Consider the following 14473-nt stretch of genomic DNA (forward strand, 5'->3'; position numbering starts at 1 on the left):
GGGGGGGGGGGGGGGGGGGGGTTGGAAATCAAGCAGACGGTTGAATTGCCTTTCATTCCTCCATATTTGTCTAATTGTACGGCTCTTGGTTTTTATATAACAGAAATAAAACAAAATGGCAATAAACCAACCTACAACCTGTGTACAAGATACGGCATACAAAACTGTCCCGGGGACTGGGATCAAAAGACTTCGATTCCTAGCCCTAAATTAGAGGTTCTGTTTTGTTAGGGAAGTTTGTTGTAAACAGCAGCTGAGAAGCCATTTATTTGACTGTGGCAATAAAGACAGGCAGCAATGCACAGACACTTATTTCATTGAACTGTAAATGGATAAGGTCAGGAGAGGAAAAATCCTACTGTTTATGTAATAGAACCCTACTAAATGGTTTTAGGAAGGGACCAAAACTTATGTAGCAGTCTACTTTCCAAGGCTGGAATTATATATATATATATATATAGAGAGAGTAATAAATGAAATATTAGTAATCCATCTACTCGTTTTCAGAGTCCAGCAATTTGATACCACCTTCCTCCCTATCCCACCCTAGTCCCGTTAGACTTGACTGCATTAAAGTAGTTGTTCAACCAAAACAGTCAGTACTGTCGCCTTCCTTTAGCATTTATATGAAAAGTCAAACTAGAGAGAAAAAATCCTTACACCTCCTCTCCACTAAAGCAACAGTGTAGAGAAAACTAAGCTCAGAATATACCAATAACATACCAAGGGAAAAATTGAGTGTGACTGAGAGGACCCCAGCTACCAACCGAAGTAGGTCCCACTAAACAGTAGTTATCTTCTTGTCCTTGGTAGCTTGCTTGATGGCAGCCTGCTCGCAGATGATCTCTTTGAGCCGCTGCAGCCTCATGTTTTGGGTGGTCAGTTCCCCCACCCCTGTCTGGCTGCGGTGCAGCAGGGTCAGGGCGTGGATGTACTCCAGCTCCGTGTACTTCACACCCTGGTCCACCACCAGGTTCAGGAGCTCGTCAGCTGTGTTGTAAAGCATCTCGTAGTACTGCCTGAGAAAGCAAGAGAGAACACTGCTCACCAGCTCCACCATTGGTAACATCCATCTCGAGGGGACATATATGCTGTCTATACATTGATTCCTCTGCTAACTTCATAAAAATTGATCAGCAGGCAGTGTTCTGGGCCCCACCAATAGAATAAAGAACATGACAGCCACAAGCTCTGTCCTTTGGAGCTCATAGGAACTCTCTTCAGGAGAAGTCTAGGTGAGGACCCAGGGAGGCTGCATACCTTTCAGTGGCTCAGCTCATTCTACATTGTTTGCTAATTTTGCATTTACCTTGGGAGAAAGGAAAGAAAAGTAGGAGTGTAGCCTGAAGAAGGAGAGAAGGCATTGTTAACAGGTTTTTGTCTCATTCAATCCCTCATTCATTCATTATTCATTGGAGGTTTTGTGAAATACTGTACATGGTTTTCTGCTCCATAAAGTGGGTTAATAATAGTACCTGACTCTTGGGGTTACTGAAATAGTTGAATTAATTAATACATATAAAGCACTCAGAGTGGTGGTGCTTCATAAAGATTAACTATTACTATTAGAACTATAATGATGCTAATGTGTGATAGTAATGTGATCAAATTAATAGTAGTATATAAGGATGGGCAAGACACAGCCCCTTTCCTCAAGTAGCTCAGAGACAAGGAGGAAAGGTCCTGAAAAGCAGAGACATAAGGATTTCAGTGCTGTTGACCAAGTTCATTCCCATGCACTGTGCCACTTACCCCTCACTCCACCCAGGGGCTACACCTGCCTTTTCCCAGACACAAAGACCAAAGCATGGAGAAGTTAGAGGGCTTTCCCATGGCACAAAGACAGGGACTGACTATGCCAGGATCTGACTCCAGGTTTCTGACTCTAAGTTCAAGACTTTTTTTTCACGGACACTTGACAACTCACAAGGATATTCCATGTGCCGTAAGTGAGGTCCTAGTACCGTGAATTAATAGCAGAAGAGGAGAAATTGCATCATGCAGAGGGGATGGTGTGGGGCTGAGGAAGACGTCCTATGGGTAAGATTCTGTCAGGCAGGGCTTCCAGGAAGGAAATTCTAGTTGGAGGGAAGAGCATGAGAAAAGGCATGGATGAGTGATCTGGTTAGACTGGGGAGTGCAGAGCAATAGCAGAAAGTCCTGGGATAAGGCAGTTGACGCCTCTGAACATCAGGCTATGACTTTAGACCTAGTTAAGTCAATAAAGGACTTCCTTTTTCCAGAGATCAGAGGTGCCATTCAAAGTTGTGCTTCTGGAAGATTAATGTGACAATGGGATGCAGAATGGTCTGGGAGGGCACTGGTTACAATTCTAGCAGAAAGAGACTTGAGAGCCACTTACTGGCAAGGCCATTAGCCTGGGTGGTGGAGAAAGACTTGTGCCTATAATAGAAATACGCATTAGAGTGATTCTTCAATGCAGTGAGAAGATGAAGGTGGGAGTCAGGAAGTGGAGAAGATGACCATTCACCATTCTTTAAACCAATACTGTGCAACTGCTATCTCTGAGTCTACTGGACTCTGAGGCTGTGACTTGCACAGCCACTCCAAATTACCCAGGAGGTCAAGTTCAACAGACTCTGAGCCAGCAAGGCTTATCACAGCTTGTCAGCGAAATGAAGAGTGTTACTTACTTCCCTCTGATGTGAAGGGTAACTTTGCCAAGATTGAGGGGACAGAACCAGGCAGTGCACTCAAGGCAACTCTTGGGGGCGAAAGAATCTTCCAGACCAAACAGGATCAGTGGCTCAGAAATCCTGTATTATTAGACTCAGGGCCGTGGATTTGTTTCTTTCTCATCAGCAACATTTTGAAGAAAAAGAGCCTCCTACGGGGAAATGAAGCTATCCTTGTGGTAAGAAATACATTCTAGGAGCTCCATAATTTCAGGCCTATTTTACTGAATTGCTAGTGCAAGGGGAATGTGGTCAGGAAGAGTTGCGGTGTCTTTTCACATGGTTAGCTTCTTTTCCTCCTGCTAAGCCTCCTTTTCTAACTAACACACTGTTTTAAAAAATAGGGGAAAGAATAATCTTTTGTGAATATTCCCCAAATAGTGGCAGAAATTCAAAGGGCTCTTTGTAGATTGGTAAGTTAATGAGGATCTCCTGGGAGCAAATCGGTCAGCATCCTTGTGTACAGGGGGCTAATTTTTTCTTTTTTTTTTGAGATGGAGTCTCACTCCGTTGCCCAGGCTGGAGTGCAGTGGCACGATCTCGGCTCACTTCAAGCTCTGCCTCCCGGGTTCACACTATTCTCCTGCCTCAGCCTCCTGAGTAGCTAGGACTACAGGTGCCCATCAACACACCCGACTAATTTTTTTGTATTTTTAGTAGAGACGGGGTTTCACTGTGTTAGCCAGGATTGTCTCGATCTCCTGACCTCGTGATCTGTCCGCGTTGGCCTCCCAAAGTGCTAGGATTATAGGCGTGAGCCACCGCACCCGGCACAGGGGGCTAATTTTCTATAGTGGTTTCAAACGATGTTCATTTTGGCATCACAGAAGCAGATATATAGCAATCACTGGTCGAGGGTGACCCTGAATATAGACAGAAATGCTTGGTAGAAGAGGAGAAAAAACTCCGCTTCCAGAGGTGTGAGACCCCAGTATCAGCTACAATCAGTAAATCTTTTGAAGTTTCATGTTTAGCATAAAACTCACATGAACTTTGCATTCTACTCCTCAATGTATCTGCTGTAATTTAAATACACTGTTTCTAAGAAAAACTTGATGCTGCAGGAAGATGCATCACATTAATATTTATCCTACAGCTTTGCATGTCCCCTGGCTCTCACTGATATTGGCCCCTATTTTGAGAAATGATGCCCTATGTCATCTAACTCTGTTTCCTGTAGATGCACAGGCGAAGGAGAGTTGTCTATTAATGGAACTTCCTAAGAGTATACATTTTAAAAAATTGCCCAAGAAGAGCTCATGCATGCATCGAGATTCACCAAATGAAATAAGAGCGAATCTGGGGCTCACGATTTTTTTAAAGCTAGAAGGAACTTGAAAGCTGCAGTTTCTAGACTAGCAGTTCTTGAACTTCAGGGTACCTAACTAAGAATGACCTTGAGGTGCTTATGAAAAGTGCAGATTCCTGAGGCCCCATCCCCAGATACGTGCTTTTTAAAGGTTCTGAACCAGCCACGACTCAGCCAGACTCTGTTTGGCAGACGAACAGTTACAGAACTACTGTCTCCTCCAGCCAAGGACCTAAACACATCAGGGAAGGCTACAGAAGCAATAAAAGGTTTGTGATGCTTTTCACGGAGATTAAACCAAAATAACTGGATTTCTTTGTATTAGGATGTTGGTATTTTTATCATTTATCTTAAGAGGCAACACTGAACCCATCATGCCAGATGAAATTGGATTTCTTTTGAAAAATCTGCTGAATTGTTTCCAGGGATACTGGCTGGTTTTCTACAGAGGCCGTTGTTCTATGCTGGGAGCAAACAACAAAACAAAGATGCCTGCATTTCTACTCCTGGATCGTCCAGTGTGATGAGTGATAAAGGGCATGCTGCTTAAGTCCTTAATGTTTCAATATCCTCTGTGCAGTGAAGACCTTTATAAATCCCAGAATGACAGTCTGAAGTGGACTGAGAGACTAAGAGTCCTCAAGAGCCTCGGATGAACAGTGCCCCTGAATTGCAAAGCGAATTATTCAACAAAATTGACAAATAACTGATGGTGTATTTTCTATAGTTATGGAGAAAAAAATTCCTCCATAACCATGATGATATATTAGATCATAAAGAATCATAAATATTTAAAGACAGAACAAAATTCATTTATCTTTTAGAATGGTACCCAGGGGCAAAGATGACTAAACTGACATAGCAACAGTTTCACTTGGAGGTGGGGAAAAGATGCTACCAGGTGCCCTGAAGAGAAAATAGAAAAATGCCCCAAACTATACCATTAGAATGAGCTTCCATGATAAACGCTGACAGACTGAAATGAAATCATGTCACCCAATAGGGATAAGCAATTTATCAACACTTATTGAGGCCCCAGGAAATTGAAAGCTTGGTCTTCATTATTGAGCATTAAAATAGCAGTCATGGCTTCCAGGGCAACACGTTTTCCATTTGATGACACTTTGCTCGGGCTGCCTGGATGGGATCAGTGAATGCACATTTGATTGAGACATTTTCTGGCTCAGGGCTTGTAGCCCTTCACAGCCTCTTCATAGCCTACAATATTCAGCAGCCAATTGCTACATGTACACCAAATACCTTATTCTGGAGACCAAAGAGTTTCATGTCACCCTGGTGGATGGAACGTTCTGGAAGGATATGTGTGCCTTGCTGTGGTTTCTCCTACCCTTTGCTGTGTGCCTTTGAGCAGCAGTTCCCAAAGTATTATGAGCAGAGAGGGTGAGGGAGTGGAGCGACAGAGAAGTGGAGGTGTGACTTCACAGACTGGTCTCATGTGCAGAGTCTAGAACATGACAATGTTTATGCTTTGTTCTGGTGCAAACAGATCATTTTCTCTTATCTTCCTCATGTTTGCTTTATCAACAGACTGTTCTCTGTGGCTTTTTCTTTTGTGCTTTATTTTAATGGTACTGCACTGCGACTCTTTCTCCCCCATACATTCTGTTTGAAAACATTTCTACCAGGAAGGAAATGCAAGGTATTTTGGAAAGGTGGGCAGATCTTTTTAAAGTTTTAAAATAAAATTTTATCTTCCTCTGATTGGAAAGTTAATACACGTGCCATATACAATATATGGGCCATAGAGAAAGACTTCTCAGAATTCCATCATAAAGATAAACCACAGTTTGGCATATTTTCTTGTAGTTTGCCCCTAACCACATGTAGGGTTCTAAGCCAATTTTTTTTCTTATAGTTTTAAATATTTAGGTTGAAACACAATTAGATACTTCAATTGTTTCCAATTATAAAGACTTACTTTCTCATGGGAAGCTTCTAAAAACAGAGTTAGTCAAAAGATAAGTATATTATTGAGGACGACTTGACAATGCTGCGCAAGTGTGCTTTCTAAAAAGCTCCTATCGATTTATCCTCCTATAAACACATATGGGCAGCATCTAACACATTCTTTGATTGCATGAGGTTGAACACTTTTTCATCGACTTTTTTTTTTTTTTTTTGTCTTTCAAATCTATTAATTTAATGAGATCTGTTCCAGTCAATGTCAAGAATATTGCCCGTTGTCTCTAGGGCCATCCATCTACTGCAGAATTTCTTTTTTTTTTTTAATTATTATTATTTTATTATTATACTTTAAGTTCTAGGGTACATGTGGCATAACGTGCCAGGTTTGTACATATGTATACTTGTGACATGTTGGTGTGCTGCAACCCATCAATCGTCAGCACCCATCAACTCATCATTTACATAAGGTATAACTCACCAATGCAATCCCTCTCCAACCCTCCCGTGAATAGGCCCGGTGTGTGATGTTCCCTCTTCCCGAGTCCAAGTGATCTCATTGTTCAGGTGTTCCCACCCTATGAGTGAGAACATGCGGTGTTTGGTTTTCTGTTCTTGTGATAGTTTGCTAAGAATGATGGTTTCCAGCTGACTTGTTTTTAATGTATGTAGGTATGTGTGTATATATAAATGAATTGTTGGTATCTTTTTATCTTTGAGTATTAGTGCTTTTCTGACTTCTCTTTAAGAGCTTTCCATAAATTCTCATAGACAAGAGGCCAGGGAGTTTTCTCATCCCTGGTTCTATCTCCCACGTTGGCATACTCAGTGCAAAAATTAGTACTGTATCTCTGAAAGCGATTAGAAAGTTTCAGTTCCCTGCTTTGCAAATTGAGGGAAGAAATATTCACTAACATAAACTATTCCCACCCATGGCAACTCTTGTTCCTGTACTTGTAGGCATTCAATAAACTTTGCCTGTAGGGGTGACAGCAAGGCCCTGACTGGGGAATTATACAAGGTCCCTGAGGAAAGCTTTGCCTGTTGCCTTCCTTTACTTTGTAGAATTCAGGTCCTAGATCCCGGGATGGAAACTGTGTTTTAAAATATATAGCTACATCTCATGCTGGGTTTTGGAATCTGTCTTGATTGTAGAATATTAATAATAATGTCTAGCTTTTAGGTGCATTTAAATCCTTTTAAATAGGTACTACAATTATCTACATTATACATATGAGAAAACCGAGCTCTACAGAGTATGAGTGATTTGTCTAAGGACTCAAAATGAAAGACTTTGAGCCCTGTATTTACTCTAAAACCACCTTAATACAAAAATATTTGAAATTATAAAAAGCAAAAGAACTGAAAAGAGTATTTTTATCGCTGACTCATTTGAGTCTTGAGTACACAAACATGAATTAAATAAAATTCCCATACTCAGCTCTGCCTTTCATTGTAATGCAATGAGCCAGTATTGTGGCGATTCAAATTCGTTTGTATGAACTTTGCGGTATATTTGAACAACACTGGATTTCATCTGGGAATTCGGTGCTCTAAACCAAGTAATAAAGTCATGTTGTAAATTTAACACTTAATTTGGGAGTTTACAGGAAAGACTTTTTGGCTTTTTATTTCTTTTATTTCTTCCTTTTTTGCCCCTTCAAGCTGGTAATGGATGAAGTAACCTTTCTTTCCAAAAGTTGACTGTCCCTCTGATTCAGTACATTTTTGGGAAAGGGAGACAATTATTTTCATTGTAAAGACTTTCTCTTGTAGTCCTTCCCAAGATAAAGTTCCAGTATTAATGTCAACAAATGAATTATGTGCTGAATCTGACTTTTGAAATACAAATTTGAGACGGAGAAAAATTGAGCTGAATAAAACTTAGTATTGACAGTAGCTCCCAACATTATTTTTAGCCAATATCTACAGCATTTTGAGCACTTTAATAAAAACCCAATGGTAGACAGGTTACTAAGTTGTCAAGTGAAGCAGTGAACTCCTGTCTTTTCCACCCACTCAATGGTACCTATGTAATAACAGGGAAATGACAAGAGAAAAAAGAGTAATCCACAAACCAGATAATCATCCCATAAATAATTGAGAGGTCATGGTTATAGCACAACAATTTAGTGAGGTAAATATTTAAGAGATCAACTAAACTCAGATTCTGGGTAAGTCTTTCATTCCTCACTACTAACTAGCCACGTGACCTTGGGCAAATACCATCAGCTCTCTGGATCTATTTCTCATGTCCAAAGCAGAAAGGTTACAGCAGATGCTATATAAGCACTGGCATTTTTGGATTTTAAACCTTTACAGCATCCCCTGCTTGGTCCTTTAAAATCATGGGGCTCCCATCAGAATTAGCTGATGCTGTTTTTCTTCAAGCAATGGTAGACAAGAGGCAGTAGTAATTGATTTGAAAACTCTGAACAAGTGTAATCTCAGCTCAAATGGACTTTCCAGACCAATAATAAAACGGATGGTAATCTGTGTGTCAGAAGAATAAATTAGTTTATTAAAAAGTGTAATCTAATTGCTCTTATTTGTATTCCCCTTCGAAGAGCTTAGAGTTTATTACAAACATGATTGAAAATTCTAATTTAAAATGAGCTGAAGTTATTTTCATTTTAGGAATGAGAAAACTAAGGTAGAGAAAAGCTAAATAATTTTCAGACAGTTCATGGCACAATTAGGTGTATATTCTATATCGGGGTAGTGTTTTTTTTTTTTTCACTTCTCACAACAGATTGTACAGGTTTTTGCTGTGATCAGGACATGCTAGAAGTAAAGGATGGTCTTTAGAAAAGATACTGCCTATATTCCCTCAGCTGGTGGCAGCAGAAAATCATTCAAGAGGTAAAGATAGCCTGAGAGTCTGTTGCTTTAAGGTTTGCTTGGGCTTCTTTGATCGGTCATCTACCTACCTGTTTTTTATATATAGTGACACATGCACACACCCACCCTTTGTCAATGGCGCTATCCTTAAATGGCAGTTACCAGTTACCTCTTGGCCTTGTTCTGATAACCATCATGCCTTGGCAGTACAGCAGGGGTTGGGCTCTCCTGGGAGACGCTGAAAGTTAAAATCAGCTGTTTCACTCCTCTCAGGAACGTATCCTGACATTTTTGATAGACAGCAGCAGCTAGAGCCTTGCTTTATTTCTCGTCAGAAAATAAAACCACTTGAAACAAAGAAACTCCTCCAAGACATCCCCATCAGCGTCAAGATGATGACACACTCCCAGGCTCGGTTACAGTCACTGAAATGGGGCTAAAATTTCTTTTTGTTTCCTTAGCTAGCTAGCAACTTTGCTCCCTGCCTTTGGAACACATTCTAAATTTATAAACATCTATGGTTGAAATGTCCTCTGCAACAACTTAAGGATTCATGTGTCACTCTCCGCTACATCAGATAATTTTTTAAATTAAGTTTTCTACAACAGGGCTGGAGAAAGATCTGCATTTTAAATTCAGTACAATTAAAACTGTGTCTCTTTGGTCTGGCACTGCCTTTGGTCAAACCCTATTTGTATGAATAATTATTCAGCCCATTAAGAAGTCTGCTCAACTCCTTCTCCCATTTTGAAGGTTTTAATAAATATTGATCAGGCACATTTCTGTTTGCACTTGCCAAGACAATTCTGATGGATTCATCTTCTGATGTTATCAAATAATGAAATATGAAAGAGTGAATAGAATTACCCTCTTGTTCTGTGATTTTTTATTTAGGGCCTTCATTTTACTTTCATAATTGTGTATGTCTCATACTTCTGTAAATGTTCTTTTGATTATCAAAAGGTGAGTCCAGGTTAAGGAATGCTATTCTGGGCTGAATATCACTTTAGAGTCTTTTCAATTTAAGAAAATAGTTAATCAAATATCACTTTAGAGAGTCTTTCTGATTTTTAAAGACAATTTATCTAATATCATAGGTTGATAAAAAGGACATTGTATTATATACTTTGGTGACCACAAAGCTACATATCATTTAACCCAATTAGCACAAGACTCTTGTAGTGTGTATTATCTACATTTTTCAGATTAGCAATCCGGGAAACAACTGCTGAGAGGCCCGACGGCTTTTCAATTTTAGTAATAAAATCACATCATTAATTTTCAATAAATAATGCAAAGGATTTCTTCAAAGCAAAACCTAATGTTATTACTAATGCTTAGGAAACTCCAATAACATTTTAAATGTTAATATGATATAGAAAGGTATAGTCCTTGGCTTCAAGAAGCTTTATTTATTTATTTTTAAAATCCAATCCAGGCCCAGATCAAAAATACCCAAGACATGAAGCAAACATTTTAATTTAAAGTAAAGGAAATCTAGGGCTTGGCAGTCTGCCTGCCTGCCCTTGTCTCCTGGTACGTAAGAAGGGCACAAAGAGTTGGAGTGCCCTAGACAAGGGATAAAAACAACGCTTCTGCTCCAAATGACGACCAGGGTTGGAAATGAGATGGTGAAGTGAATGGGTAAGGGGCTTCCTGTATTTATAATACTGGATCTTGCCCTACCTGGGGGTGTGTGAGGAGAATGGTCAGTGGCAACAGGCATGGCCTGCATGGCTTTGATGGGAACATATGCTTCCATCAACGAGAGCATGATAAGCATGATGCCAGTGAGGCCAAGGTAATGGTTGATTCTAGCAGGTGCCAATTCGTTCTATTTTTTGGCCACTGACTCTGCCCCCAGCCAGCTACCTCACAATGATGTTAAGACAGGGCTAGGGGAGGCTGAATGGAGAGTTCACTGCAACCTACTACAGCTGCTGGGAGTCTTAAGACGCAAGGACTGCTATTCAGCCATCACTTGGCTGAGTCACTCAAACCTTGATTCCTGACCTTCTGGTCCTGGTTAGTGACTCTAGCACAATTCTTGAAATTGTAGATCTCTCTGCCTTGCTGAGACACAAGACCACTTCTTACAGGACTGAAGGGCCACAAAGGAAAATGATTTCATAGAAGAACCAAAAAACTCTGGAATATATGAGAAGTGTGAGCATATGCAAATCAGCAGGTCTCAGTGGCAAACACTTGAGGGTGTATTAACTAAGCCCTTAGGTAATTTATGAAAGAGAGAAAAGCTAAATAAACCAAAGCTACAAAATGGGCCACCTGAGACTCTAGGACATGTGACTCAGAACAGATGTCAATTAGAAAAATAATAGACTAACTAGAAAGGAGCTAATGGAAATATGAACAGTATCCAGCAGGTTTAATTAAAGACCCAAATACTCTGACAAACGTGATGGATAGCTTTGGATAACAATGTGAATTTGGTGGATGAAAAGACTACCGTGGCTGATATATATTTGAGTGTCAGTGAACCATTTGATGCAGTACCTCTAGAAAAATATAACTAGCAAAATGAATTTATTCTGAATGGCTACCCTCGATAGGACACAGCCTGAAAAACAAACAGAGGGTAATGATAACGGCAAGTCAACAAATGCAGAAGAGAAGCATCTAGTGAATGCTAAAGATGCTGGCTTTAGAACTGATCTCACTTAATACCTTCATTAATGCACAGGAAGATACAGAGTGGTGAAAGGGGCCAATGTTAGTGAACGGGGAAGGGCTGTGAATGGCAACAAAAAAGGAAAAATCACATCAAGGACTCCAGGGAATCTGGAATTATGGGAAGCAAGTAATGAAAGGGGATTCATCTTAGAAAAACCCAAGTGAATTTGTTTGGGAGAAATTCTAACCTCCTATATCTATTCAATAGTTGGGAGAAACCTTAGAACAGGTGGGTGAATGGTCACTGGGTGAGGGGGAGGAGGCGGTGGGTGTGTTGGGGTGGGTGGTAAGGGCCATGGAACCAGAGCATTTCTTATTTCCTATTTAAAAAGTACAATTTCTGTAATCCCAGCACTTTGGGAGGCCAAGGTGGGTGGATCACCTGAGGTCAGGAGTTCGAGGCCAGCCTGGCCAACATGGCAAAACTCTGTCTTTACCACAAATATAAAAAATTAGCTGGGCGTGGTAGTGCGCACCTCTAGTCCCACCTACTTGGGAGGCAGAGGCAGGAGAACTGCTTGAACCTGGGAGGTGGAGGCTGCAGTGAGCCAAGATCATGCCATTGCACTCCAGCCTGAGTGACAGAGCGGGACTCCATCTTAGAAAAAATAATTAAAAAATAAAGTAGAAGAAAAAGTACCAGCTATAGAGCAAGGAAGTGACAATGATTTGTCCTTGTTGTACTTCATAGTTCTTCTTTTGCTTTATACTGCAAGCCAATTGAAAGAAAATCAGAAAAGAGGATCAGATGGGATTAAAGGGACAGGAGGTTGGGGGAAACTAGAAGATTAAAAGAGATTCAGGTCAATTTTTGCTCAAATGTCTGCTTATCAATAAGCAAGGTTTTCCCTGACTACCTTTATTTTAAATGATACTTGCTCCATCCTCATCAAGCTTTGTCCTTTAAATAAGCTTTAATTTTCTTTTTAGCATTCATCTCCATCTAAAAAATATATTTCCAAAATATATTTAAAATTATATATTTAAATATAAAATCAGAGATACTTTGATCAGCATATACAATGGTTAAGATCATGGACTCAGGAGCCAGTGGCCTGGGATTTCAACCCAATTCTGCCTCTTCCTATTTGTATGACTTTGGACAAGTTATTAATCTCTCTGTGCCTTATTCTCTTCATCTGAGAAAAGGAAATAGTAACACAGGATTGTTCCAAGGCTTAAATGATTAAGAACAGTGGCTACACAGAGTAAGAATGTAGAAGCATTTAGTACATAAACAAGTATCTGCTTCCCGCTCCTCCAATGCAGGTTCTATTAGAGCGGGGCTGAATTCTTTTTTTCTTTTTTTTTCTTTTTGAGATGGAGTCTCGCTCTGTCGCCCAGGCTGGAGTGCAGTGGCGTGATCTCTGCTCACTGCAAGCTCCGTCTCCCGGGTTCATGCCATTCTCTAGAGCAAGGCTGAATTCTATATTCAACTTGCTCTTACCCCTTGGTCTAAGGAGATGGTAACTAGTGAGTGCTGAGTAAATGAAAAAGAATGAATGAATGAATGAATGAATGAGAGAGCTGATAGTCTATACATGTCATTAAGTATGGCATACGATCTAAAAAGCAGTCTATGATTCTCTGACACTGGGAAGAGAGGAAGTATGAATGAAATAATTGATCCATATGAAACACAAAATGTTATTCTGATGTAACTCTGGGGGGAGATGGTCAGGATAATGGTCGCTAATGGAAAAGGGGGGTGACACAGAGATCCATGTTTTGGCTAGTGATCTGTAATCCTTCTCAGCTTTTCATTCTCTGGCAGATTTAGACACGAATCCTACATCTTTTACCTAAAATGCATGACTGGAAATTTCTGAACCTGTCTCAACTTCAGTTTTTTCATTTAGGCATGGGATAAACAATATTACATCATGTTAGGTTTGAAGATTAATCAAATGATATGACAGAACACCTGCTATGTGATATAATACAAATGATAAAAATAATTGCTAACTTTGGTTGCATACTCCTCTGCAGTCCGTACTGGCCAACGTTCATGTATACACTATCTCTGAGGGTCTCACAGTTGTATGAGGTATCACACCCTCCATACCGAAATACATTTTAAACAATCAATCCTTCCCTCGACTCAGAAGAAGAGGGGTTTCTTTCCGTAAGATTAACCCTATGTCTTTGATCCTCACCCCTCCCAATGCTTTCAAGACTCTGCTGGGTTTTTGTTTTGTTTTTAATTCTTGTATCCAGTATCTTCCCTTTTCACTGGTTCTTTCATGTCTGCTTCAAACATCCTTCTGCTTCTCACATTTTGGAAAAACAAATCAAGAAATAAACCCCAAACCCTTTACGTGATCCCGTGTCCACTCCATCTCTCCTTTTGTGTCTTTTCTCCCTTTCATTGTTGAATTTCTTGAACAAATCATTTGTATTCACTGCCTGTCCTTTCTATGCCTCCACTGCCATCTATGAAAAGGGTCATCAGCGACGTCCTCATGGACACACACAGCGGCTTTTCCTAAGTCCTCTTTTCCTTGACAGTTTTCCATCCTAAACCCAACTGTATGGAGCCACATTTCTTTTTTCTTTTTCTTTTCTTTTCTTTTTTTTTTGAGACGGAGTCTCGCTCTGTCTCCCAGGCTGGAGTGCAGTGGTGCGATCTCGGCTCACTGCAACCTCTGCCCCACCAGGTTTAAGCAATTCTCTGCCTCAGCCTCTGGAGTAGCTGGGATTACAGGTGCGTGCCACCACGCCCGGCTAATTTTTTGTATTTTTAGTAGAGATGGGGTTTCACATCTTGGCCAGGCTGGTCTTGAACTCCTGACCGTGATCCACCTGCCTCGGCCTCCCAAAGGGCTGGGATTACAGGCATAAGCCACCACGCCCGGCCCCATGGAGCCACATTTTTAAGGCACTTCTCCCAGCTCCCTCTGAGTTTCTTCTCTGATTCTGCTATTGGCTCTGTGTCTGCTTGCTGCAGGTGTTCCTGCCGGTCAGTGGGGGGAGGGAGGGAGAGGGGGGGCAGCGAGGGGGCGGGTGGCCCTCC

General features: G+C 40.7%; 1 protein-coding gene across 1 annotated transcript in view; it reads right to left on the minus strand.

Moving 5' to 3' along the window:
- Positions 1-6: 6 nt before the first annotated feature.
- The window catches only part of EXOC4 (exocyst complex component 4), a 167634-nt gene continuing 153167 nt past the window's right edge, over positions 7-14473 (minus strand). The window contains exon 7 of the mRNA XM_017852933.1: positions 7-1019. Within this exon, the coding sequence (XP_017708422.1) occupies positions 782-1019 (238 nt within the window). The 3' untranslated portion in view covers positions 7-781. The remainder of the gene's footprint in view (positions 1020-14473) is intronic.

Source organism: Rhinopithecus bieti, unplaced genomic scaffold (genome assembly GCF_001698545.2).
Source record: "Rhinopithecus bieti isolate Rb0 unplaced genomic scaffold, ASM169854v2 scaffold_35569, whole genome shotgun sequence".
Taxonomy (NCBI): Eukaryota; Metazoa; Chordata; class Mammalia; order Primates; family Cercopithecidae; genus Rhinopithecus; species Rhinopithecus bieti.